The sequence below is a fragment of the Pristiophorus japonicus genome, chromosome 13 (assembly GCF_044704955.1).
Source record: "Pristiophorus japonicus isolate sPriJap1 chromosome 13, sPriJap1.hap1, whole genome shotgun sequence".
NCBI classification, from domain to species: domain Eukaryota; kingdom Metazoa; phylum Chordata; class Chondrichthyes; family Pristiophoridae; genus Pristiophorus; species Pristiophorus japonicus.
Genome location: NC_091989.1, coordinates 46,637,204 through 46,664,255, shown reverse-complemented (window position 1 = coordinate 46,664,255; position 27,052 = coordinate 46,637,204). Strand labels below are relative to the sequence as shown.

General features: G+C 45.8%; 1 protein-coding gene across 1 annotated transcript in view; it reads left to right on the top strand.

The window, feature by feature from the left end:
• The window catches only part of tbc1d22a (TBC1 domain family, member 22a), a 294,045-nt gene that overhangs the window by 112,818 nt on the left and 154,175 nt on the right, over positions 1-27,052 (top strand). The window contains exons 7-8 of the mRNA XM_070896745.1: positions 1,117-1,179; positions 9,890-9,955. Coding sequence (XP_070752846.1) covers positions 1,117-1,179; positions 9,890-9,955 — 129 coding nt within the window. The remainder of the gene's footprint in view (positions 1-1,116; positions 1,180-9,889; positions 9,956-27,052) is intronic.

The following is a 27,052-nucleotide window of genomic DNA, read 5'->3' as shown; positions in this document are numbered from 1 at the left end:
CTCCCTCCCTCCCCCCTCTCTCTCCCTCCCCCCCCCTCTCTCTCTCTCTCTCCCTCCCCTCTCTCTCTCTCTCTCTCCCTCCTCCCCTCTCTCTCTCTCTCTCTCCCTCCTCCCCCTCTCTCTCTCTCTCTCTCTCTCTCTCTCTCTCTCTCTCTCTCTCTCTCCTCTCTCTCTCTCTCTCTCTCTCTCCTCCTCCTCCCTCCCTCCCTCCTCCCTCCCTCCCTCCCTCCCTCCCTCTCCCCCTCTCTCTTCCCCCCCCGACCCGAACCGATCCTCCCCGACCCAACCCAACGCCACCTACCTGTAAATCTGGTGCTGGGGACGGGCCCTGCCCGAAGTCTCGGGCCGGCCCGTTCAGCCTTCGGTCCCGAAAGGCCTGCCTGAAGCACTTTCACACAGGTAGGAAGATGGTTTATTTAATCTTTTCTTTGCTTATAAATGTTTATTCAGGTTGGAAATATTTGTATGTATAAATAAGGATTTATTATAGAATTTAATGACTTCCCTTCCCCCCACCTCGTTCTGGACGCCTAATTTGTAACCTGCGCCTGATTTTTTAATGTGTAGAACAGTTTTTTTCAGATCTACAAAAATCTTCACTTGCTCCATTCTACTTTAGTTTGGAGTACGTTTTCACTGTGGAAACTTTCAAATCAGGCGTCAGTGGCCGGACACGCCCCCTTTTGAAGAAAAAATTCTGTTCCAAAGTAGAACTGTTCCACCTGACTAGAGCTGCAGAAAAAAAAATGTGGAGAATTGCGATTTCTAAGATAGTCCGTTCTCCACCAGTTGCTCCTAAAAATCAGGCGCAAATCATGTGGAAACTTGGGCCCATAACTACATTATTTTAAAGGCTAGATTAAATTGAGGAAAATAATGGCTCAGAATTTTCTGGAACAGCACAATTGGCGATGTATGCTGTAAAATATGCCATTTCACGCCACAATCTTCCCGTTGTGAACTTCCACCAAAATGACCTGTTTCATGTAGTGGAGGAAAGACTGAAGCTCTAAATTAGTGTTTAAAAGCGATTGGGTTATTATTTTAGGTTCAGAAAATGGAAAAACGTTTTAGACAACTTTTTCCTGAAACTTCACTGTTTTTCTAAACCATCAGATTGCCATAGATATTCCTCGTATGACTCCTGAGAGTTTAATACTGCAACCAAAAGTAAGAGAGGTAAGAGCTTTGGGAATGAAGTAAAATAATTTATTTCCCCTGCCTCATCCATCAATTCCATAACTAAAGCTGCAGTGGATGGCTATATGGTTTGATTTTTGCAGAGCTGAGTTTATCATCTGACCAATTGCTTTTGGTAAAATTTTTGTGATGAATGAATTAAGTAACCTCAACAATATACAATGCTGTTTGTTCTGCCTTAATTGCATTGTTTAATTGCGACAGTTACACCAAGTTATCGCATCTGCATTGGATAATGACGAAATGTGATTTGAGAATCATCCACTAAATTCCTATAGAGTTGCACATTTGGGCTTGGGTTGAATTAGCACATTAAGATTTTATATGTAAATTAATTTTTTTCTCTCCTATTACCCTTTGTGCCTCCATAGACCAAGCTATGGGTCAGCCACAAGAACTGCATCTAAGCTTCTGCCAACACTAATCTAATTGGCACTTAGGAAATAGTGTCACTGGGGTACTGGAAACTTAATGTGAGAAATTGGTAGTTTGAATCAGCATCTTGCACTTCATCAAAGCTGTGACATCCTGTGCCACCACCAGTCTTTTGATAATTTTGGATTACTGTAGCTAAACATTTTAATTGATGAGCATTCCCACTAAATCTATTACACTAGCATGAAACTAAAATTCAAGAAAAACCTTTTTGCTGTTTGAACTATTTTTATTATTTTGCCTGTGTTGGACGTTTATGATCTCAATTTGATGCTTATAGCTAGAATTCCAAGTCATACTTGCTTATGAAGGTTTCCTTGTATTGACTATCAAATAATATTAGGAAGTGGGGAAAAGATTGTGACCAGCTCCCCATTATAAACCGTGAACCAAAAAAGAGAATTTGGAGCCTGTTCTAAGAGGAAAATCCCACTGAATGCAGATTGTGCACTTTTAAGCTTTGGATTTTGTTGTTTGTACAGCACTCATTGATAAAGTACTGACTACTACAACAACAACAACAACTTATATTTATATATCGCCTTTAACGTAGTGAAGCATCCCAAGGCTCTTCACAGGAGTATTATGAGATAAAAATTTGACACCGAGCTACACAAGTAGAAATTACCGCAGGTGACCAAAAGCTTAGTCAATGAGGTATGTTTTAAGGAGCGTCTTGAAGGAGGAAAGAGAGGTAGAGAGGCGGAGAGGTTTAGGCAGGGAGTTCCATAGCTTGGGGCCTAGGCAACAGAAGACATGGCCACCAATGGTTGAGCAATTATCATCAGGGATGCTCAAAGGGCAGAATTAGAGGAGCGCAGACATCTCGCGAGGCTTGTCGGGCTGGACGAGATTACAGAGTTAGGGAGGGGCGAGGCCAAGGAGGGATTTGTAAATAAGGATGATAATTATGAAATTGAGGCATTGCTTAACCGGGAGCCAATATAGATCAGCGAGCACAAGGGTGATGGGTCAGCAGGACTTAGTGTGAGTTAGGACACGGGCAGTCAAGTTTTGGATCACCTCTAGTTTACATAGGGTAGAATGTGGGAGGCCAGTCAGGAGTGCGTTGAAATAGTCAAGTCTACCAGTGACAAATGCATGGATGAGGACTTAAGCAGCGGATGCGCTGAGGCAAGGGCAGAGATGGGCGATGTTATGGAGGTGGAAATAGGCGGTGTTAGTTCTGCTGTGGATATGTGGTCGAAAGCTCATTTCAGGGTCAAATATGACATCAAGGTTGCAAACGGTCTGTTTCAGCCTCACACAGAACTTGGGGAGAGGAATGGAGTCAGTGGCTAGGGAATGGAGTTTGTGGCGGGGATCAAAAACAATCGCTTCGGTCTTCCCAATATTCAAATGGAGAAACTTTCTGCTCATCCAGAACTGGATGTCGGACAAGCAGTCTGACAATTTAGAGACCGTGGAGGGGGTCGAGAGAAGTGGTCGTGAGGTAGAGCTGGATGTCATCAGTGTACATGTGGAAACTGATGCTGTGTTTCCAGATGATGTCGCCAAGGAGCAGCATGTAGATGAGAAATTTGAGGGGGCCAAGGATAGATCCTTGGGGGAACACCAGAGGTAACGATGCAGGGCGGGAAGAGAAGCCGTTGCAGGTGATTCCCTGGCTGCGATGAGATAATTAAGAGTGGAACCAGGCAAGTGCAGTCCCACCCAGCTGGGCGACGGTGGAGAGGCGATGGAGAAGGATAGAGTGGTAAACGTGTCAAAGGCTGCAGACAAGTCAAGAAGGACAAGGAGGGATAGTTTACCTTTGTCACAGTCACTAAAGATGGCATTTGTGATTTTGATGAGAGCCGTTTCAGTACTGTTGCAGGCGTGGAAACCAGATTGGAGGGATTTAAACATGGAATTGCGGGAAAGATGTGCACAGATTTGGGAGGCGACCACACGTTCAAGGACTTTGGAGAGGAAAGACAGGTTGGAGATGGGGTGGTCGTTTGCAAGGACGGAGGGGTCAAAGGTTGTTTTTTTGAGAGGAGGATTGATGACGGCAGATTTGAGGGAGAGTGGGACAGTACCCGAGGAGAGTGAATTGTTAACAATGTCAGCTAACATGGGAGCCAGAAAAGGAAGCTGGGTGGTCAGCAGTTTGGTGGGAATAGGATCCAGGGAGCAGGAAGTGGGTCTCGTGGAGAGGATGAGCTCGGAACGGTCGTGAGGGGAGATCGGAGAGAAACTGGTGGAAGATAAGGGGTCAGGGATAGGGCAGGGGGCTGCCTTTGAGGCAATTTTCCTCGGTGGGCGAGGGGAAGGAAGGGAAGAGGCAGAGGCAGCCGAACGGTGGTCTCAATCTTAGAGACAAAGAAATCCATAAGCTCCTTGCACTTATTGTCGGAGATAACGGTGGAGACTGGGGAGAGGGGTTTAAAAAGATGGTTATCAGTGGAGAATGGAAGCTGGGATTTACCTTTACATACCATAATGATCCAGACTGCAGTTCAGTAGCAAAGCAGGTCGGAAGCTGTGGTTACATTGTGCCCTCACATTGCTGGGGAATAGGGAAAGCAGAATGTTGCCAGCATGGAGTTCAGCTTACTAGCCTTTAACTGTTGATCAGGTTTCCTCTCGGGTGGTTGGGTCTTCACAATCTGTAGAAATTGAAAAGCGATCTCTTGTACTACCAGTGGGTTATTTTCTGGGGGTGTGGACAGTGGGGAGGGCGGATACAGTTTGCCTCAGAGCTACTCTTGTATCTTCTGCAACCAATCTATCATGACAACTTTATGTTGTCCTTTTGGTACTGGTGAGCAAATATACCACTTCAGGGACAGAACTATGCTTTTTAATCCAGTTACAGGAAAGCTGACATTTTCCTTAAGTGTTTGGGCTGGATTTTTTGTTAATTTGCACCCTATTTAGCGCCTCGGCAGGGCGCAAAAATTGTTTTTTGGGCGTCAAACGAGGGGCACAAGATTTTGGCCCGGGCGGAACCTTCGCCAATGGTTTTACGTTAAATCTTACCGCCTCACCGCTGTCTTGACCGTTGGGATGACGTAAATCGTTGTGCATCGCTGCGTTAGTGCCACGGGCAGAACTTTTGGAGCATTTCGCCCGATTTAGCGTCTGCCCGAGGATCCGCCCAGAAAACCAAACCGGAGCGCACCAGTCGCTAACGCGCTGTGTTGAAAGCGAAGGAGGAAGTCGCAGTTGTGAGTGAGTAAAACGGTTTGGAGAAGAAGGTTGTGTTACTGCATACTTTTGATAGTGAAGTTTTATGTGAATTTCTAGTTTGTTTTTAAGTACATTTTAAAAGATGGGGGCCATGCTAGGTCAGGAGCCGTTCATCCTAGCTGCTATTATCATGCAGCTTCAAACTGGAAGAAGGCAGCAATGTAATCGAAGAGGTCGCAGACTTATGGGGAGGAGGCCTTACCCCGCCACGGGTTTACAGGGAACATCAGTCCCATCTACACATTTATGATGCGTAGTGCGTTAGAAGGCTGCACTTCAGAAAAGAGGTGGTCACAGAGATCTGCCAGCTCCTGCAGGCAGACCTATAGCCACAAGCAGCAACAGGACTGCACTGCCCGTCAAGGTGAAGGTGACCGTGGTGCTTGTCTTCGATTCCTCTGGCTCCTTCCAGGTATCAGCGGGGGGACATGCTCCATCGCGTAGTACGCTACACACTGCTGCATTCGCCAGGTGACTACTGCACTGTACACACGCAGGATGGACTTCATAAACTTCCCAATGACCAGGGAGACTCAGTGAGTGGGCGATAGGTTTTGGACGATTTGCTGGCTTTCCCCAAGGTTCAGGGTGCCGTTGACTGTGCGTACATTGCCCTGCGAGCACCTTTAGAGGATCAAGAGGATTTCCAAAACCAAAAGGGAATCCACTCCCTGAACGTGCAGATCGACTGCGACCATAGCCAACGCATCATGGCAGTCACTGTCCGATGTCCAGGGAGCATCCATGATGCTTTCATCTTGCATGAGAGCAGTGTCTCACACATGTTCTAGCATCAAGCACAAGGCCAGAGCTGGCTGATTAGGGACAAAGGTTATGGCCTCACCACCTGGCTCATGACCCCCTTCCGGAACCTTCAGACAGAAGCTGAGCATCGCTATAATGAGAGCCATGCAGCCATACGCAACATTGTTGAACAGACAGTTGGGCGCTTCTGATGCCTGGACCACTTTGGAGGCTGCCTACAGTGCTCCCCTCAGCAGGTCTCTTGAGTTCATTGTGGTGTGTTGCGTGCGATGCAACTTAGCCATCATGAGGGGACAGGAATTGCCAATGGGGATTGCATGACCACCTCAGGAGAAAGAGGAGGAAGAGAAGCCTGGCAAGGAATCCATGCCAACACCACCAGAACCACAAGGGAGGCATCGTGGAGATTTTGCTGCTGCAAAAGCCTTACGTCAGCAACTCATAATTGAAAGCTTTAATTGAAGAATGAGCGGCATGTTTGAGCGTTGCCTGGCCACACTATCCCATCGTGTTGACTGTTCTCTTATTCTGCAAATGAGACACTACACAGGAATGGTTAAGGTGAAGAAAAACAATTATTTAACATTGTCACCTTTTTAACCTTCAATGTGATAAATAAAATAAAATGAGTTGTATCCAGCAGTGTGATAATTCAAGAACATAAGAAAAACATAATCCAGCATCATCAACATAATCCAGCAGTGTAATACTTAAATAAAATCCTGCCACCGTCTTTTGTCCCCCTTCCCTTCAACCCCCTCCCTTGCCTGCTGCTCCTCATCAAAGTGCCACCAGGGCATGCAGTAATGCTGCCAGAGCACTACTGTGTTGGGGAAGAGACAATGGAGACGGGGTCTGCGGACGCACTGGAATAGCTCGTGGCGTGGAAGGCCTGTCTTCTGACAGGCTAGTTTCTTCATCGGCGTCGCAAGTCACAGGTGGTTTGGTTGGTGACTGAGTGGGGGAGACAGAATGCTGTCATCCGGAGGAATGACACCACCTCCCATATCCCAAGAGCCACTCTGGCGCTGGTGAGGCTGGCCCCTAGCAACCGGAGCACAATGTAAACTAACAGCTTGCTGGCCTGCTTCGGAACCGTCACATCCTTGTATGACACTGGGGAACGCAGAGAGCATGGAGGCAGGCATGGACTGCATCACCTGCCCAAGCTGAAGCAGAGCTTGTGCCTGTGATGTGCCACATTCTGAAAGAGTTCATGCCACACTCTCCGGGACTCCACTATCACTGCTGGAGGCCACCAGCCTCGTGTGGGCATTGATGGCCTCGCTGGTATCACAATGCTACCTCTGCAATTGTCGCTTTCAGACTGTCAATGCTCGCAGGAATCCTTCCCAAAACATCAAGGAGCTGACGGCTGATTAGGATGCTCTCCCTGGACATTCCCACTATGTTCAGTTCCACATCTGCCTGTCTGTCAGCACGACGACTCGCCTTCCGGAGAGATGGCCTGCGGGATTCCATCACAGCACTGCGTTGCTGCACGCCGCTGGTCCTAGGAGCCTCACAATCCTCGAACCTCGAACGTCACATCCCCAGAGGAGCTGTGCCAATGGTGGAGCAGGGATCGTCGGACGCTGCGCCGGAGTTGGTTCATCTGTATCCTCCTCCTCCGTCGCCTCATGATGGCCTGACGTGGAGGGGTTCCTTGAGGGATGCGGTGCCTGTGGCTAGTCATCTGGAAGTAGAAAGCAATAGACTAGTGGTAAGCAGCAGGCGAGAGGGGTAGGGTGACACGAGGAAGGTCGCATTGCACAGGCTTATTTGAAGGACCACTGCTACTACATTATATCTCGACCAGAAACATTGCAGGACATTATCTCAACCTATCCCAGGGAGTGTGCAGGACATTGCCCCAGTCTGGTCCAGAGGCACTGCAGGACATTGCCCCAACCCAGCCCAGGGAGTGTGCAGGACTTGCCCTCAGTATCCGAGCAGGGTTCAGCGCCTCCAGTGGCAGCTGCCCGACCTGTGACACTGATGAGGCCTGCCACACACTCCTCGATGTTGGTGAGTGGCAGTATCTGAACCTGACCACAGCTAGTCGTGGCGATTGCGATTTCTTTGCCTGTAAAGATGAAAATGGGATGGTTACAAGAGGGCCCATCTGTTCTTGTGGCACAGAAGCCACCAAGCACTTATGCCATACTGTCTGAATGTAACAGAGTTCACTGTTTAATGGCATCGGAAGTTGCACATGGTTCATCAGGAGGACATCGAAGTGGGGAGCCATCTCATGAGATCTCAGCAAGCAATCTTAATTTTATGTGTAAAGATCATTCACGGCAAATAGGGTGTCGAACTAAGCCTGTCTATGTGTCATGCAATCCACAGAGTGTTGAGAGGCACCAACAGCATGAGAACAAATAGTGTCAGATTTATCCTTGAATTTAATGAAAGCATGCATGAATGAAAATGATACTCTGAATGCCCTGGTGAGAGCGTTAAATTTCTTTCGGCACTGTGTGCCAATTCTCACCACAGTGTCCGAGGCAGAGACCTTCCCTGCTATGTTTCTCCAAATTCTTTTGAAGATGGCGGGCAGTGGTTTAGAACCACCCTGAAGATGCAACTCCTGTCATCTCCGTTCCACAGCCCCCACTAAAGCTTCATTTGCCTCGTGGCTAAATCGCCTGGCACGTTGTCTTCCCTCGTCCTCCTCCATCGTCGAATTCAAAATCAGAAATGGCTGATTCTGCCCCGGTTGTACTGCGCATGCACGCGCAGGATGTGACCGCGCCCTGCATTAACATTTGCGACAGGAAACCAGAAGCAGGAAGCAGTGGGGGACAAAAAGCGCATGCGCAAAATGGCAGATTGCGTCAACGCCGGAACATTCGGCTCCGGCGCAGAGAGTCTGTGGTGCAACGCCTCTGGTGAACTTTGATTTGGCGAAAGTTCCTCACTGCGGCGATAACATTAGGAATTGCGCCCGGAAAGGCTCAAATGCAAAAAATCCCGAAAATCCAACCCTTTAATTACAAAGTAAGTTTGTAGAGTAGAGTCAAACCATCACTTTCACCTTCTGTCCCAACAGCCAATCTCTAGTGTTTTTTCAAATACTAAAGATTATCACTTGCTTAACCCCCTCACCCCTCCTCTGTTCTTTTTTCTCCTATGCCACACTACCAAGTAGTTGGAGTATAAGTTCTAGTCAGGCAATATACTTCATATTTCTTGGTTTGAACTGCAAAAGGATCACTGTCACTGCAGGATTGTCTGCCCTCTCACCATATGCATTAACTCCAGCTAGGTTCAATAAGCGATGGGGGGGTCCCAATGACAAAAGTATAAACTAGTATATTTGATACCTTGTTGGTTTGTTGCAGTTTAACTTTTGTAGAAAGTGATTGCTTTGGCAGTGGAATGGTGCTGGGTGCTGAAGGTCGGTGCCGGTGTCAGTAAGAAGTTGTCGGTTCCAGTCTTCACTACTCTGTTCCCAAGCTTAATCATGGCAAGTGAGGAAATACTGAACAAAGGTTGCATTTAAAAATAACAAAAAAAGCTATTTTGAAGTTTTGCAGTTACCTTGCAATTTTCCCTGTTTGCAAAGGGATATGGAAAACCCATATTGGAATGGTATATTCACCTGGAGTAAAGTAAACAAATTATTGCTAAAGAAAACTCAAAAAAATCTCTTTTCGAGCACACGTGGATTCCAGTCAGAATGACACTGCTCCTTTGCGTACACATATTCCAACGTCCATTGACAAAACCAAAGTAACTTATCCTTCAAATTGTTGTAATTGTGTGACCTATACTCCCAAAACATTTGCCTAACTTACCATAACATTTGCTGGTTATGCTATAAACTTTGAGATAAAATTAATGATCTATGTGCAAAAAAGCTTATGGGGTCATGAACTGCTTAAAATTTGTAGTTGTGCAGTAAGTATAAAAACAGAAGTGGATGGTTCTCAATTATGTTTCGTTTCTTTATTTTAAATTTCTGTAAAAACAGAAATGTGAAAATGATAAAACTGAAATTCCTTTAGAGTACTGGTATTCTTGATTCACTCAGCTCTGCAAGCCCAGCAGGCTTGGCCAAAGCTAGGATTCAGAGTTGTAAGGTTGGTTCTGTTAAATGTATTCAAGGAGTGTCTAACCTTGAATTCTGACTTCTCAAGACTTTGAGTATTCTGAAACAAATGGTGCTGTACCCTGCAGCCGAGAATCTTTGGCTTTGAGACCCAGCTAAATGCTAGCAATCATCTTGACTAGCTGCACTACCAATAATAATTTGGCTTCTGCTACTGTTTTCTTTCTTTATCCACAGATTCATATTGATATTCCAAGAACTAATCCTCTTATTCCTCTCTTTCAACAAGCTTCTGTGCAAAAGGTGAGAGAATTAATAACTGATTGGCCAGTGGTGCTTGAATGGTGTAACATAGTTGAACTGAAAAAAACACTGATTTCAATGTATAATCCACTCAATTTTCATTAGCTGGTAATATGTTGATGCCCGTATGATTATTTGATTGTTTATGCACTGAGTTACATGGGGAAAGTTGAATCTTGTTAACCTGCCATATGTAGGGTCACATTATCACCTGGATAATCATGTTGATTTTAGGATCATAGAAAATTACGACACAGAAGGAGACCATTTGGCCCGTCGTGTCCATGTCGGTCAAAAGAAAGCTACCCAGCATAATCCCAGCATCTCATTTTGCACCTTTTCACGCACTGCTAGTCGATCGAGCTGCCTACTGCACAAAACAATTTCATTATATTAGGAACATTTATCTAAATGAACATTCTGTAATGAGTTGGAAGAGTTGTTGATGCATCATTGTTTCTAACCAGCACTTGAACTAAATTCGAGACCTTAAGTTGCTGTTTTTTGTTTGCAACACTGTTAATTTGATAGCGATACAAAGTAGTTTTGCAGTTGAACGTAAACCAGTATATGCCTTTGTTTATTTTCCTTGAATCTATGTTTATTGACATTTAGATAGACCTCATAGGATGCAAAATAACAGTCCTAAAAACATCTGTCAGTGTTTCATAAAGTTTCAGGTATCCCTAACTTTCATCAGCATTATCTTTTAACTCCTTGATAAATGTACATCTTCAAAATGTGTATTTTTTCCTGAATGATTTTTAAAAAAATTACATAATGAGACAGTGGCTAAGATGTTCTGTTGAAAATATTCTTTATGTGCTGCTGTATCCAGACATTATATCAATCTGCCTTTCAACTGTAGCAGTAGGCTAATTAGAATGATTTACTTGTAAATAGTTCTCTGTTCCAGTAACATTTCAGCGTTAATCAAAGTAGTGGTTCTAATTAATTGTATGTCCGTACTGAACAAAGCATAGTATTGAGCGAACTTTTCTCTTGATACTTTAATGAGACCAGGGAAAGATTCCAAGTTGAAGTAATTGTACATCTCTGCAAAGTTCATTCAATGTACTTCGAAACTGTTGGCTTATGATTGCACCGTTTAAAAAGGGATAAAATGCATTTGAAACGGGGAAAATGGTTTAATTTCAAACTTTTGAAACTTCCAACCACCTAGCATTTGGCCCTTCATTTGCTGTGATGATCCTGCAGCTGTTGATTTGCTAAATCACACTCTCACCTCTACCTTTGATGCCCTTGTCCCTAGAAAAATCTTTATTCTCTTCCACCTTGGTTGTTTCAATTGATACGGATCCATTTCTACTCATGCACAAAGGACAGGGACTTGAGACTATCGGGCACGGAACTGATTTAGCTATTCATCATCAGATCTGACCGAACCCCATGAAGTGCTATTGGGCCTCATTCTCCTCTGACAAAACCGCCGACTACTCCAGAACTGTGCTGGAGAGCAAAGGTAACCCGCAGCTTCTTTTCTCAACCGCTGACCATCTCCTTAAATCATCACCTTCAACAAGTGCAAGGAACTCGTGGACTACTTTGTCGCAAAGATCAGACTGTCCATTTCACTTTTTCTTATGCACACACTCCTATCTCCATCTTCTACCATGCTTTCTAACAGCTCATGGCATCCATGCCACTCACCTGCTCCTTTGACCTCATTCCCACAAAACAGCTGACCATCCAACCTCATTTCCTGGCTCTCATGATGGCTGACATTGTAAAAATTTCCTAACCTCAGGTACTGTCTGCCACCCTTGCAAAATGACTGTTAATCACTTCCTTTCTCTAAAAACCTTGACTCCTTTGGTTAAGGAGATTGATAGTGCTGGAGAGAGAGTATATTTTGGGTGGATCAAGGACAGAATCTATTTGGTTAGAGTTAAGAAATAATAGAAGTGCCATTACACTACTAGGTGTGTTCTATAGACCACCAACTAGTGGGAAAGATATAGAGGAGCGAATTTGCAGGGAAATTCGAGAGATGCAAGAACTATAGAGTAGTACTAATGGGGGACTTCAATTATCCTAATAAAGACTGTGATAGTAATAGTGTAAAGAGCAGAGAGGGGGAAGAATTTCTGCAGTCTGTTCAGGAGAACTTCCTTGATCAGTATTTTTCCGGCCCAACGAGGAAGGAGGCATTGCTGGATCTGGTTCTGGGGAATGAGGTACATCAAGTGGAGCAAGTGTCAGTCGGGGAATATTTGGGGAACAGTAATCACAGCATCATAAGGTTTAGATGAGGTATGGAAAAGGACAAGGAACAACCGAGAGTAAAAACACTTAACTGGAGGAAGGCTAATTTCAGTGGGTTGAGAATGGATCTAGCCCAGGAAAATTGGAATCAAAGATTGGCAGGAAAAACAGTAATTGAACAATGGGCTGCTTTTAAAGAGGAGATGGTTTGGGCACAGTTGAGGTACTTTCCCACGCGGGGGGAAAGGTAGGGTAACTAAAGCTAGAGCTCCTTGGATAACGAAAGAGGTAAAAAGTAAGATGAAGCAGAAAACAGATGTTAGGTTGAGAATACAAGTGAGAACTGGGCTGAATATATAAATTTTAGTGGGAAGTGAAAAAGAAAATGAGAGGCCAAGAGATGGCATGAGAATAGATTGGTAGCTAACACAAAAGGGAATTCAAAAGTCTTCTACAGGCATATAAATTATCAGGTAGTAAGGGGAGTGGGGCTGATTAGGGACCAAAACGGAGACCTACACATGGAAGCAGAGAACATGGCTGGACATGAAATGAGTACTTTGCATCTGCCTTCACCAAGGAAGAAAATGCTGTCAATTGTAGTGAAAGAGGAGGTAGTGGAGATACTGAATGAGATAAAAATTGGAAAAGAGAAGATACCAGAAAGGATGTATCCTAGAATACTAATGGGAGGTTATAGAGGACATTGCGGAGGTACAGGCCATAATCTTCCAATCCTCCTTAGATATGGGGATGATGCCAGAGGACTGGAGAATTGTAAATGTTACACCCTTGTTCAAAAAATGGTGCAAAAACTCCGGGCCAGTCAATTTAACCTCGGTGGTGGGGAAGCTTTTCGAAATGATAATCGGAGACAAAGTTAAGGGCAAGTGTGGATTAATTGAGGAAAGCCAACAAGGATTTGTTTAAGGAAAATTGTGTTTAACTAACTTGATCGAACTTTTTGATAAGGTGACAGAGAGGATTGATGAGGGCAATGCGGTTGATGAGGGCAATCAGTGTACATTGATTTCCAAAAGGTGTTTGATAAAATGCCACATAGTTGAAGTCTATGGAATAAAAGGGACAGTGGATACACAATTGGCTGAGTGACAGGAAACAAGGAACAGTTCTTCAGACTGGCGGATGGTATGCAGTGATGTTCCCCAGGGGTCGGCGCCACTAGTTTTCTTGATATATATTAATGGCACAGACTTGGGTGTACAGGGCACTGTTGCAAAATTTTCAGATGAGGCAAAACTTAGAAGTATAGTGAATTATGAGAAGGATAGTGATAGATTTCAAGAGGACAGAAACAGGCTGATGGAATGGGCGGACATGTGACAGATGAAATTTAATGCAGAAAAGTGCGAAGTGGTACATTTTGGTAGGAAGAATGAAGGGAGGCGATATAAATTCAAGGTTACAATCATTAAGTGGGTGCATGAACAGAGACATCTGGGGGTATTTGTGCACAAATCATTGAAGGTGGCAGCGTAGGTTGAGAAAGGGGTTAAAAAAACATAAGGATTCTGGGCTTTATAAATAGAGGCATAAGAGTACAAAAGCAAGGAAGTTATGACGAACCTTTATAAAACACTGGTTCGGCCTTAACTGGAGTTTGGTGTCCAATTCTGGGCGCCACGCTTTGGAAAGGATGTGAAGGAGGGATGCAGAAAAGATTTACGAGTGATTCCAGGGATGAGGGACTTCAGTTATGTGGATACACAAGAGAAGCTGGGGTTGTTCTCCTTCGAGCAGAAACATTTGAGAGGAGATTTGATAGAGGTATTCAAAACCTTGAGGGGTTTCGATAGAGTAGAGTGAGTGGTTAGGATCTGGAATGCACAGCTTGAAAAGGTGGTGGAAGCAGATTCAGTCATGGCTTTCAAAAGGGAATTGGATAAGTACCTGAAGGAAAAAAATTTGCAGGGCTACAGGGAAAGGACAGGGAGTGGAACTAGCTGAAGTGCTCTTGCAAAGAACCGGCACAGTCTCGATGGGCCTCCTTCTGTACTGTAACCTTTCTATGATTCTATGACTTTGTCCTTTCGAGCTACCCTCCATCTCCAACCTCCGGTTTCCTCTGAAGTCCTTGAACATGTTGCCTCCCAAATCCATGCTGTTCCCTTCCTCTCTTTAAAAAGCCACCTTTCTAACCAAACACTTTTTGCACCCCTCTTAATAACTACTCTGCTGAGGTCAGTCGTAGATGGCTTTGCACATGTGACTCCAGCTGGCTACTTCTGTGGCACAGGGTTGGTTGGGTTCCAGGTAGCTTGCCATCTACTATTGGGCTAGACCCTGCCTGAGATCTTGTAGAGACTGGTAGTCAGACGGTTGGTTGGTTCTCAAAAACTTAGCATATCCAGTTGAGCTTGAAACCCTGATCCGCTATCACACTAAGGTTGTTGGAGGAGTGGCTGAAATAACCTTTTTTCTTTGGAGTTATGAATCCGGAATGGATGTTTCGCTGTACCATCTAGTGGGTAGGTTGTTGGAAGGATGGAACGAATGTTTCGATGATGGGATGGTTGTGGCGGGATGGTTACAGGTACGATATCATAGTGGTTATGTTACTGGACAAGTAATCCAAAGGCCTGGAGTAATGGTCCGGAGACATGAGTTCATATCCCACCATGGCAGCTGGGCAATTTAAATTAAATTAAATTAATTAGATAAATCTGGAATTCAAAAAAAGCTAGCATCAGTAATGGTGACCATGAAACTACCAGATTGTTGTAAAAACCCATCTGGTTCACTACTATCCTTTAGGGAAGGAAATCGTATTTCAGGTCAGGCCGATGTGTAACTCCAGACCTACAGCCATGTGGTTAACTCTTAATTGCCCCCTGAAATGGCATAGCAAGGCACTCAGTTGTACCAAACCGCTACGAAATGCAATAATGAGAATAAAACCGGACTGACCAGCCGGCATTGAGCTAGTCACTGGATTCGGACATGACAATATCACACCCAACCCGGTTGATCCGACAAAGTCCTCCTCACTAACATCTGGGGACTTGTGCCAATATTTGTGAATCGCAGTAGGCAATTAAAAAAATGAATGGGAGGTTGAGGCTGCATGAACATCCCCATCCTCAATGATGGTGGAGCCCAGCATGTGAGTGCAATAGACGAGGCTGAATCATTCGCAATCATCTTCAGCCAGAAGTGCCGAGTGGATGATCCTCCTGAGGTTCCCACCATCGCAGATGGCAGTCTTCCGTCAATCGATTCACTCCACATGATATCAGGAAACCGCAACCTGCATTTGTATAGTGCCATTTAACGTAGTGAAATGTCCCAAAGCGCTTCCGAGAAGCATTACCAAACAACATTGAACATTAAATCACATATGGAGATAATTGGACAGATGTCCAAAAGCTTGGTCAAAGAGGTAGGTTTTAAGGAGTGTCTTAAAGGAGGAGAGAGAGTTAGAGAGGCAGAGAAGTTTAGACGGGCAATTCCAGATCTTGGAGCCAAGGCATGGCCGGCAAGGGTGGAGTAATTAATATCGGGAATGCACATGAGGCCATAATTGGAGGAGTGTAGAGATCTCAGACGGCTTGTAGGGCTGGAGGTGAGACCATGGAGGGATTTGAAAACACGGGTGAAAATTGAGGCTTTGCCGGACCGGGATCCATTGTAGCTGTAATAGGTGAACGGGATTTAGTGTAATTTAGGATTCGGGCAGCAGAGTTTTAGATGAGCTCAAGTTTATGCAGGGTGAACGATGGGAGGCCAGCCAGGAGAGCAGTGGAATTGTTAAGTCTAGAGGTAACAAAGGTGTGGATGAGAGTTTCAGCAGCAGATGAGCTCAGGCGATGTTATGGAGCTGGAAATAAACATTCTTGGTGATAGAGCAGACATATGGTCTGAAACTCATCTCGGGGCCAAATACAACACCAAGGTTGCGAACGGTCTGGTCTAGCCTCAGACAGTTGCCAGGGAGAGGGATGGAGTTGGTGGCAAGGGAATGGAGTTTGAAACGTGGTCTGAAGACAATGGCTTCGGTCTTCCCAATCTTTAGCTGGAGGAAAATTCTGCTGATCTAATAATTGATGTTGGACAAGCAGTGTGTGAAATCAGAGGCAGTGTAGGAGTCGAGAGAGGTGGTGGTGGTGTAGAATTGTGTGTTATTAGTGCACGTGTTGAACCTGACGTGTTTTCGGGTGATGTTGCTGAAGGGCAGCATGGAGATGAGAAATTGGAGGGGGCCAAGGATCGATCCTTGACTGACTTAAGCGCCAATGGAGAGGGAAAAAGAAGCCATTGCAGGTGAATCTCTGGCTATGACTCAGTAGATAAGAATGGAACCAGGCGAGGGTAGTCCCACCCAACTGGATGAAGGAGGAGAAGCATTGGAGGAGGATAGTGTGGCTGACCGTGTCAAAGGCTGCAGAAAGGTCGAGCAGGATGAGGAGGCGTAGTTTACATAGGATGTCATTTGTAACCTAGATAAGGGCCATTTCAGTACTGTGACAGGGAGGAAATTCAAACATAGAATTGCGGGAAAGATGGGCACAGATTTGGGAAGCAACATGTTCAAGGACTTTGGAGAGGAAAGGGAGGTTGGAGATCGGCCGATAGTTTGCAAGGACAGAGGGGTCAAGGGTGGGAATTTTGAGGAGAGGGGTAATAGAAACATAGAAAATAGGTGCAGGAGTAGGCCATTCGGCCCTTCGAGCCTGCACCACCATTCAATAAGATCATGGCTGATCATTCACCTCAGTACCCCTTTCCTACTTTCTCTCCATATCCCTTGATCCCTTTAGCCATAAGGGCCAAAGCTAACTCCCTCTTGAATATACCCAATGAAGTGGCATCAACGACACTCGGCGGTAGGGAATTCCACAGGTTAACAACTCTGAGTGAAGAAGTTTCTCCTCATCTCAGTCCTAAATGGCTTACCCCTTATCTTTAGACTATGTCCTCTGGTTCTGGACTTCCCCAACATCGGGAACATTCTTCCTGCATCTAACCTGTCCAGTCCCGTCAGAATTTTATATGTTTCTGAGATCCCCTCTCATCCTTCTAAACTCCAGTGAATACAGGCCCAGTCGATCCAGTCTCTCCTCATATGTCAGTCCCGCCATCCCGGGAATCAGTCTGGTGAACCTTCACTGCACTCCCTCAATAGCAAGAACGTCCTTCCTCAGGTTAGGAGACCAAAACTGAACACAATATTCCAGGTGAGGCCTCACCAAGGCCCTGTACAACTGCAGTAAGACCTCCCTGCTCCTATACTCAAATCCGCTAGCTATGAAGGCCAACATACCATTTGCCGCCTTCACCGCCTGCTGTACCTGCATGCCAACTTTCAATGACTGATGTACCAACACCCAGGTCTTGTTGCACCTCCCCTTTTTCTAATCTGCCGCCATTCAGCTAATATTCTGCCTTCGTGTTTTTGCCCCCAAAGTGGATAACCTCACATTTATCCACATGATACTGCATCTGCCATGCATTTGTCCACTCACTGAACCTGTCCAAGTCACCCTGCAGCCTCTTAGCGTTCTCCTCACAGCTCACACCGCCACCCAGCTTAGTGTCATCTGCAAACTTGGAGATATTACACTCAATTCCTTCATCTAAATCATTAATGTATATTGTAAATAGCTGGGGTCCCAACACTGAGCCCTGCGGTACCCCACTAGTCACTGCCTGCCATTCTGAAAAGGACCCGTTTATCCCGACTCTCTGCTTCCTGTCTGCCAGCCAGTTCTCTATCCACGTCAGTATATTATCCCCAATACCATGTGCTTCAATTTTGCACACCAATCTTTTTTGTGGGACCTTGTCAAAAGCCTTTTGAAAGTCCAAATACACCACATCCACTGGTTCTTCCTTGTCCACTCTACTAGTTACATCCTCAAAAAAATTCCAGAAGGTTTGTCAAGCATGACTTCCCTTTCATAAATCCATGCTGTCTTGGACGGATCCTGTCACTGCTTTCCAAATGTGCTGCTATTTCATATTTAATAATTGATTCCAACATTTTCCCCACGACTGATGTCAGGCTAACCGGTCTATAATTACCCGTTTTCTCTCTCCCTCCTTTTTTAAAAAGTGGTGTTACATTAGCTACCCTCCAATCCATAGGAACTGATCCAGAGTCGATAGACTGTTGGAAAATGATCACCAACGCATCCACTATTTCTAGGGCCACTTCCTTAAGTACTCTGGGATGCAGACTATCAGGCCCCGGGGTTTTATCGGCCTTCAATCCCATCAATTTCCCCAACACAATTTCCTGCCTAATAATGATTTCCTTCAGTTCCTCCTTTTCACTAGATTCTCGGACCCCTAGTATTTCTGGAAGGTTATTTGTGTCTTCCTTCGTTCAAGTGGTCTGCCATTTCTTTTTTCACCATTATAAATTCACCTGAATCTGACTGCAAGGGACCTACGTTTGTCTTCACTAATCTTTTTCTCTTCACCTATCTATAGAAGGTTTTGCAGTCAGTTTTTATGTTCCCGGCAAGCTTCCTCTCATACTCTATTTTCTCATTTCTAATTAAACCCTTTGTCTTCCTCTGCTGAATTCGAAATTTCTCCCAGTCCTCAGGTTTGCTGCCTTTTCTGGCCAATTTATATGCCCCTTCTTTGGATTTAACACTATCCTTAATTTCCCTTGTTAGCAACGGTTAAGCCACCTTCCCTGTTTTATTTTTACTCCAGACAGGGATGTACAATTATTGAAGTTCATCCATATGATCTTTAAATGTTTGCCATTGCTTATCCACCGACAACCCTTTAAGTATCATTTGCCAGTCTATTCTAGCCAATTCACGTCTCATACCATCAAAGTTACCGTTCCCTAAGTTCAGGACCCTAGTCTCTGAATTAACTGTGTCACTCTCCATCTTAATAAAGAATTCTACCATATTATGGTCACTCTTCCCCAAGTGGCCTCGCACAAGAAGATTGCTAATTAGTCCTTTCTCATTACACATCACCCAGTCTAGGATGGCCAGCCCTCTAGTTAGTTCCTCGACATATTGGTCCAGAAAACCATCCCTAATACACTCCAGGAAATCCTCCTCCAGCGTATTGCTACCAGTTTGGTTAGCCCAATTTATATGTAGATTAAAGTCGCCCATGATAACTGCTGTACCTTTATTGCATGCATCCCTAATTTCTTGTTTGATGCTGTCCCCAACCTCACTACTACTGTTTGGTGGTCTGTACACAACTCACACTAGCATTTTCTGCCCTTTGGTATTCTGCAGCTCCACCCATACAGATTCCACATCATCCAAGCTAATGTCCTTCCTTACTATTGCGTTAATTTCCTCTTTAACCAGCAACGCTATCCCACCTCCTTTTCCTTTCTGTCTATCCTTCCTGAATGTTGAACACCCCTGGATGTTGAGTTCCTAGCCTTGGTCACCCTGGAGCCATGTTTCCGTGATGCCAATTATATCATAATCATTAATTGCCTGTGCAGTTAATTCATCCACCTTATTCTGAATACTCCTCGCACTGAGGCACAGAGCCTTCAGGCTTGTCTTTTTTAACACACTTTGCCCCTTTAGAATTTTGTTGTAATATGGCCCTTTTTGATTTTTGCCTTGGGTTTCTCTGCCCTCCACTTTTACTTTTCTTCTTTCTATCTTTTGCTTCTGCCCCCATTCTACTTCCCTCTGTTGAATGCATTGGATACAAGCTACTGGCCCTGACAACGTCACAGCTAAAGACATGCTCTGGAAATAGCCATGCCTCCAGCCAAGCTGTTCCAGTACAGCTACATAACTGACATCTAACCGACAAAGTGGAAAGTTGTCCAGGTGTGTCCTGCCCACAAAAAGCAGGACAATTCCAATCTGGCCAATTACTGCACCCCACCCCACCCCCATCCGCCTCCTCTGTCATTAGCAAAATGATGGAAGGTGTTGTTGGCAGTGCTGTCAAGCAGCACTTAATTACCAATAACCTGCTCACCAACGCTCAGATTAATTTCTCCCAGGACCACTCAGCTCTAGACCTCATTACAGCCTTGGTCCAAACATGAACAATATAGCTGAATTCCAGAGGTGAGGTGTGAGTGAATGCCATTAAATATTAAGAGGAGGTGGTTGGACTCTCTCGTTAGAAATGGTCATTGCCTGGCACTTGAGTGCTAAATAACATTCTCCTCACTCATCAGCCCAAGCCTAAATGTTGTCCAGGACTTGCTGCATACAGGAATGGGCTGCTTCATTATTTGAGGAATTGCAAAAGGAGCTTAGCACTGTGCAATCATCAGCGAACAACCCCACTTCTGATCATATGATGCAAGGAAGGTCTTGATGAAATGATAGTTGGGCTGAGGACACTGCCGTGAGGAACTCCTGCAGAGATGTCCCAGAGCTGAGATGATTGGCTTCCACAGCCACAACCATCTTCCTTTGTACAAGCTATGACTTTAGTCACTGAAGCGTTATCCCCCTGATCAGTTTTACTTGGGCTTCTTTGTGCCACACTCGAACGAATGCCATCTTGATGTTGAGAGCAGTCACTCTTCCTTAAAGTTTGGAATTCAGATCTTTTGTCCATGTTGAGACCAAGGTTGTACTGGGATCTGGAACCGAGTGGTCCTGGGGAAGCCCAGGTTGAGCACTGGGGAGCAGGTTGTTGGTAAGTAAGTGCTACATCTGTGATGATGGGACCTCGTGAGGAGGCCGAGATGGATCATCCACTCGGTACTTCTGGCTGAAGATGGTTTTGAACACTTTAGCCGTGTCTTTTTCTTTGATGGCAGAGCCCGTGCTGGGCTCTGCCATCAATGAGGATGGAATATTCATGGAGCCTCCTCTTCCTGTTATGCTTAATTGTCCACCACTGTTCACGACTTGAATAGGCTGGATTGCAGAGCATTGGGTGTGTTCATAGCACAGTGTTCAGCATGCATATGGTCCTGTGATTTAACTTCAAGTTGGCACCTCATTTTTAGGTACACCTTTTGCTGCTCTCTGCATGCTCTTCTACACTTCACTGAACTTGGCTTGGTCATATGGCTTTATGGTTTAAAATTCTCATCACTGTGTATAAGTCCTTTCATGGCCTCGCCTCTCTCTATATCTGTAACCTCATCCAGCTTTACAACCCCCCTTAGAATTCTCTCTTCATGTGACTGATCTCTTTTGCAGCCCCATCCTTTGGCCATTAGGACCCCGAGCTCTGGAACTCCCTCTCTGGACTCTTTACCTCTCCTTAAAACCTAACTCTTGGACTAAATTTTTTGTAACCACTAATAACTTCTTGTTTGGCTCGGCATCCATTTTTCTCTGATTATTACACTGTGAAGCAGTTTAGGATGGTTTTCTATATTAAAGGTGCTGTATGAATGTACAATGTTGTAGGTGCTGTAGATGTAGATGCTGGCCCCTGGTGATGTAATTCATGGACATGTGATCAGTTTGCACATGTATTCCAATGACACTTAGCTCGCCTGCTCTGCGACCTGTCTGTCTACGGTATCTGTGTTGTCAGACTGATTGTCTGTCACAGTTTCCTGCAGCTAAACATTGGGTAGACTCGAGCCATGGATTATTTTCTAGACAATAAGTGAACAGAGTAATATTTATATTTATTAAAGTTTCTCCTGACTTCAGTATAATTCTGTAACACAGGAAACAAAATATAAAACATTAGTCGTGTTAGTGGACTAAATGTATTCTTCTGACCAGAAAGTTCTCAAACTGGTTGGTGCTGTCTTAAACGAAGCCAATATCTCAGGACATGATTCGAGGAAGAGCAGTTGAGCTCTTCCAGTGCACTGGCTGACATTTATCCTTGTGCCAATTTATATCCTTCAACCAAAAGCACCAAAACAGATTGATAGTTCAGCTCATTGCTGTTTGCGGAAACTTGCTGGTTCCCACCTTCGCCAACATAATAGCGATTACATTTCAAGATGAATTCAGTAGCTGTGAAACACTTTGGGATCTCCTGAGGATATTAAAGGCTCTTTATAACTGCAAGTACTTGTCAGAAAATTCAAGTAAATGCAGAAATTTGTCTCGTTCTGGTGAACGTATCTGCCTCTTCCATGTTTTTTGTTATCTAGGCAGGAAGCCGAAGACTTGATCTCTGACCCTCTCCGAGCTCTCATTGTCCATTGATTGACCAGTAGGGCTACCAATTAAACTGGCTACTGCCCCTAGCGCCCCCGCCCCCCTCCCATGTTCCAGGATGGGGTAGAGCTATCAGACTAATGAATCATAGGCAGTCCCTCGGAGTCGAGCATGATTTGCTTCCACACTAAAAATGCGGGACTTACAGTCTGTCACAGGTGGGGCAGACGGTGGTTGAAGAGACGGGTTGGTGGGGTGCTTGGGTTGCCGTGAGTCCTTCCACTGTCGACGCTTGGCTTTAGTTTGCTCTCGGCAAAGAGACTCTCTCGTGTTCAGCGCCTTCCCAAATGCTTTTCCTCCAATTTGGGCGATCTTGGGCCAGGGATTCCCAGGTGTCGGTGGGGATGTCATATTTTTTCAAGGAGGCTTTGAGCGTGTCCTTGAAGCGTTTCCTCTGCCCATCTGGGACTCGCTTGCCGTGTCAGAGCTCAGAGTAGAATGCTTGTTTTGGGAATCTCGTGTCAGGCATGTGGAAGATGTGGCCCGTCCAGCGGAGTTGATCGAGTGTGGTCAGTGCTTCGATGCTGGGGATGTTGGTCTTGGAGAGAACTCTGACATTGGTACGCCTATCCTGCCAATGGATTTGCAGGATCTTGCAGAGGTAGCGTTGGTGGTACTTCAGTGTTTTGAGGTGCATGCTGTACATAGTCCATGTCTCTGAGCCATATAGGAGAGTGGGTATCACCACTGCACTGTAGACCATGAGCTTACTGCCGGGTTGGAGGTCCTGCTCTTCAAATACTCTCTCACTCGGGCAACTGAAGGCTGCACTGGCACACTGAAGGTGGTGTTGGATCACGTCGTCTATGTTTACCCTTGTTGACAGTAGGCTCCCGAGTTATGGAAAATGGTCCACGTTGTCCAAGGCTTGGTTATGGATTTTGATGACTGTGGGGCAGTGCTGTGTGATAGGGGCAGATTGGTAGAGGATCTTTGTCTTCCGGATGTTTAGTGTAAGACCCATGCTCTCGTACGCTTCGGTGAAAGTGTTGACGATGGTTTGGAGTTCAGCCTCTGAGTGTGCACAGATGCAGGCGTCGTCTGCGTACTGTAGTTCGATGACGGACGATGGGACGACCTTGGATCTGGCCTGGAGGCGCTGGAGGTTGAACAGTTTCCCGTTTGTCCTGTAATTTAGCTCCACTCCAGTGGGGAGCTTGCTGAGGGTGAGATGGAGCATTGCAGCAAGGAAGATCGAGAAGAGCGTTGGTGTGATGACACAGCCTTGCTTGATCCCGGTCTGAACGTGGAATAGGTGGTGGAATATGGTCGATCCGTTGGTCAGGATTACTACTTGCATGTCATCGTGGAGTAGGCGGAGGATGGTGACAAACTTTTGAGGGCAGCCAAATCTGAGGAGGACGCTCCATCATCCCTCACGCTCGACAGTGTTGAAGGCTTTTGTGAGGGCAAAGAACGCCATGGACAAGGGTTCGTGCTGTTCCTGCATTTCTCTTGTATCAGCCGCGCGGTGAAGATCATTGTGTCCCTTAGTGGCGGAATCCACATTGCGACTCTGGGAGGAGTTCTTCAGCCACAGGAAGAAGGCGATTCAGGAGAATTCTTCCGATGACTTTCCCAGTGGTCGACAATAGGGCGATTCCTCTGTTGTTACCGCAGTCGGACTTGTCACCTTTCTTGAAGGTGGCCACGATTACAGCGTGTCTGAGATCTCCTGGCATGGTCTCCTCCTCCAAAATAAGAAGTCATGGATCCGCACCAGTAGTGCTTCTCTCCCATGTTTTCCTGCTCCGGTGGGGATTCCATCTGCTCCTGATGACTTGTTCTTCAGTTGTCAGATGGCCTTTTCAACCTCATGCCTGGCTGGAGTTATGCTGAGATGGTAGCGGGGGGCATGCTGTGGGATGAAGTCGAGGACACGCACGTCGAATACAAAGTCTCGGTTGAGGAGATCCCCGAAGTGCTCCTTTCAGGGGGCACTGACTGCCTCTCTGTCCTTGATGAGCACCCCTCCATTCTTGGCCAGTAGTGGGGTAGGGTCTTGGGTGCTTGGGCTGTAGGTCGTCTTGATTGCGCTGAAGAATCCTCACATGTCGTGGTTGTCGGCTAGCTGCTCGATTTTTTTTTGAGCTTTCTCCACCCACCATCTATTCTTTCGGTCGCGGGTTTTCTGTTGGATCTCGGCCTTCAGATGTCTGTAGAGCTACTTTCTTGCCCTCAAGACTTGTTGCTGCTTCCAGTCCAAGACTGCCCTGCGCTTGCGGCATATTAGCTCCTGGATCTCCTGGTTGTTCTCATCGAATCAGTCTTGGTGTTTTCTGGTTGAGTGACCGAGCATCTCTTCGCAGGTGCTAATTATGGAAACCTTGAGGACAGACCAGGCACTGTGGACACTCTGCATCTCTGGGTCACTGGGCATCGTCAGGTTGGTAGCAAGGTGCTGGCTGAATCGGGCTTTCTTCGCGGGATCTTTGATTTTCCTGGCGTTGATTTTCTTGCAGCATTGTTTCTGTTGCCGTCGCTGTTTTGGGGCAGTGTTGATGGTGATGACTGAGTGAATTAGGCGGTGGCCTGTCCAGCAGTCGTCAGCTCCTGTCCTGGCGCAGGTGATGTGCACGTCTTTGCAATCACTCACTCGGACAATGACATAGTCTAGCAGATGCCAGTGCTTGGAGCGAGGGTATTGCCATGAAGCTTTATATTTGTCCTTCTGACAGAACAGGGTATTGGTTATGACGAGGCTGTGTACTAAGCATTTCGCCAGGAGGAGGGTGCCTTTGGAGTTGGCTTTCCCTGCCCCCTCTCCACCAATCACACCTCAGAGGTCAGTGTACTTTCCGACTCTGGCGTTGAAGTTGCCAAGGAGGATCAGTTTGTTGCTCATTGGGACTCGGGACAGGGATTGTTCGAAGCTGCAGTAGAATTCCTCTTTGGTCTCATCTGTAGCTTCCAGTGTTGGGGCTTATGCGCTGAAGACCATAGCGCACTGTTTCCGAGCTAGGGTGTGCCGAAGGGTCATGAGGCATTCATTTATCCCTCGGGGAGTCTCTGAGATTGCCCACTAGTTAGTTTTTATGGCGAAGCCAACCCCATGCAGGTGGCGTTCTGCTCCTGGTTTGCCTTTCCAGAACAAGGCGTAGCCACCACCTTGTTCTTTGAGCTTTCTTTCCCCGCCTGCCGGGTCTCACTTCGGGCGGCGATGTCGATGTCGAAGGGCCCGAGTTCCTGGGCAACGATAGTGGTGCGGCATTCCGGTCTGTTGCTGTTCGGGTTGTCCATGAGGGTCCTGACGTTACAGGTCCCGAACTTAATCTTCAAGTGTGGAAGATGCCTTTGTGTGAATTCTTTTAACATGGGGTGGCAGTTGCACACCGGCTACCACACAGGCTTGACAGAGCACGGTCTTGCTCCAGTGGCAAGGGAATCCAAGACGACTGGAGACCAGACTCTGCTGTATGGGCCTAGTTCATACACACTCATATTCCTACTGTCCGCCTTCCTCCTTCACGCAGGACCTCTATCACTGGGTTTCGTAGGACGCAATGGCGACCTCATGAACTCGTGTTTGGCCTGTGCTGCACAGCTCCTGGGCCACGACCCTGCTGCCGGCCGCCGACCGACCGACCGACTGACCTCCGATCTCTCCTGGGCCTTGACCCCGCTGCTGGGCTCCAACTCGCACCAAGAGTCGCCAACCAATCCGCTACCTGGGATGCTGTGACGTCTGGTTTGTTGCCCGCTTTGCCTTCGTCGCACTGTTGGGCTGGCTCGCGCTGCTCCCTGCGGTGGCTAGCTCCTGCTCCTGCTGCTTCCACCCAGGTCAGATCTGCCAAATGAATACGGATGTTTTCAAGAATGTTAAATGACTTCTATTGTTTTGATGTTGAAGTGAAATGTGGGCAGGACTACTTCACAAGCTAGTTTATCCTGACCCTGTCCACGTACCCCAGCACCATGCAATTCTGTCAACTTAGTGTTTTGTGAGTTCAGTGTTAATCATAACATTTTAAGATAAATTGCCTACAAGTCCTTTAGGTTTAAAAAAAAACTTGCAAAATGTGACACCTGCTATAATGCAGAAACAGTGATATGATCTGTTAGGGTGAGAATATAATTTCAAACATTCCACAATGCATTGCTTGATGTTGGCTTGTCATGTGAAATTTGGATATAAAATTTATTTAAAACATCACTAAAGTTAGTTATCAACTTCTTTGGCAGTGCAATTGTAAATCTCTTATTTTACACATGTAATATTCAAATCTTAATTTATGATATGTTCTTCCTCAATAAATCTGCTTTATGTTGGAAGTGTTTCTCTTTCCTGCCCGCTCCCCCCACCCCCCCCCCCAAATCAGAATGAGTTTTATGCTCACGGTCAGGGATATTTAGTGCTGGGGAACACAATATTTTCTACTTCAACACCCAATGTTGGCATCAAACAGACAGAAAGCAGATATAACATTGTAAGATACCAAGTGAAATTCTCACATGCTTGATTGCCAATCTCACAAAAGCTATCCAACTGCAATTCCCACAGTAGCTCTCTGGTAGCCTTGTTCTGAAAGTGCCATTTTTTGTTGAATTTGAGCGACAATCATAGAGCACAAAAGGAGGCCAGTTGGCTCATCGTGCCTGCGCCAGCTCTTTGAAAGAGCTATCCGGTTGGTCCCACTCCCGTGCTCTTTGCCCATTGCCGTACAAATTTTTCCACGAAGTATTTATTCAATTCCTTTTTGAAAGTTGCTATTAAATCTGCTTCCACCACCTTTTCAGGCAGTGCATTCCA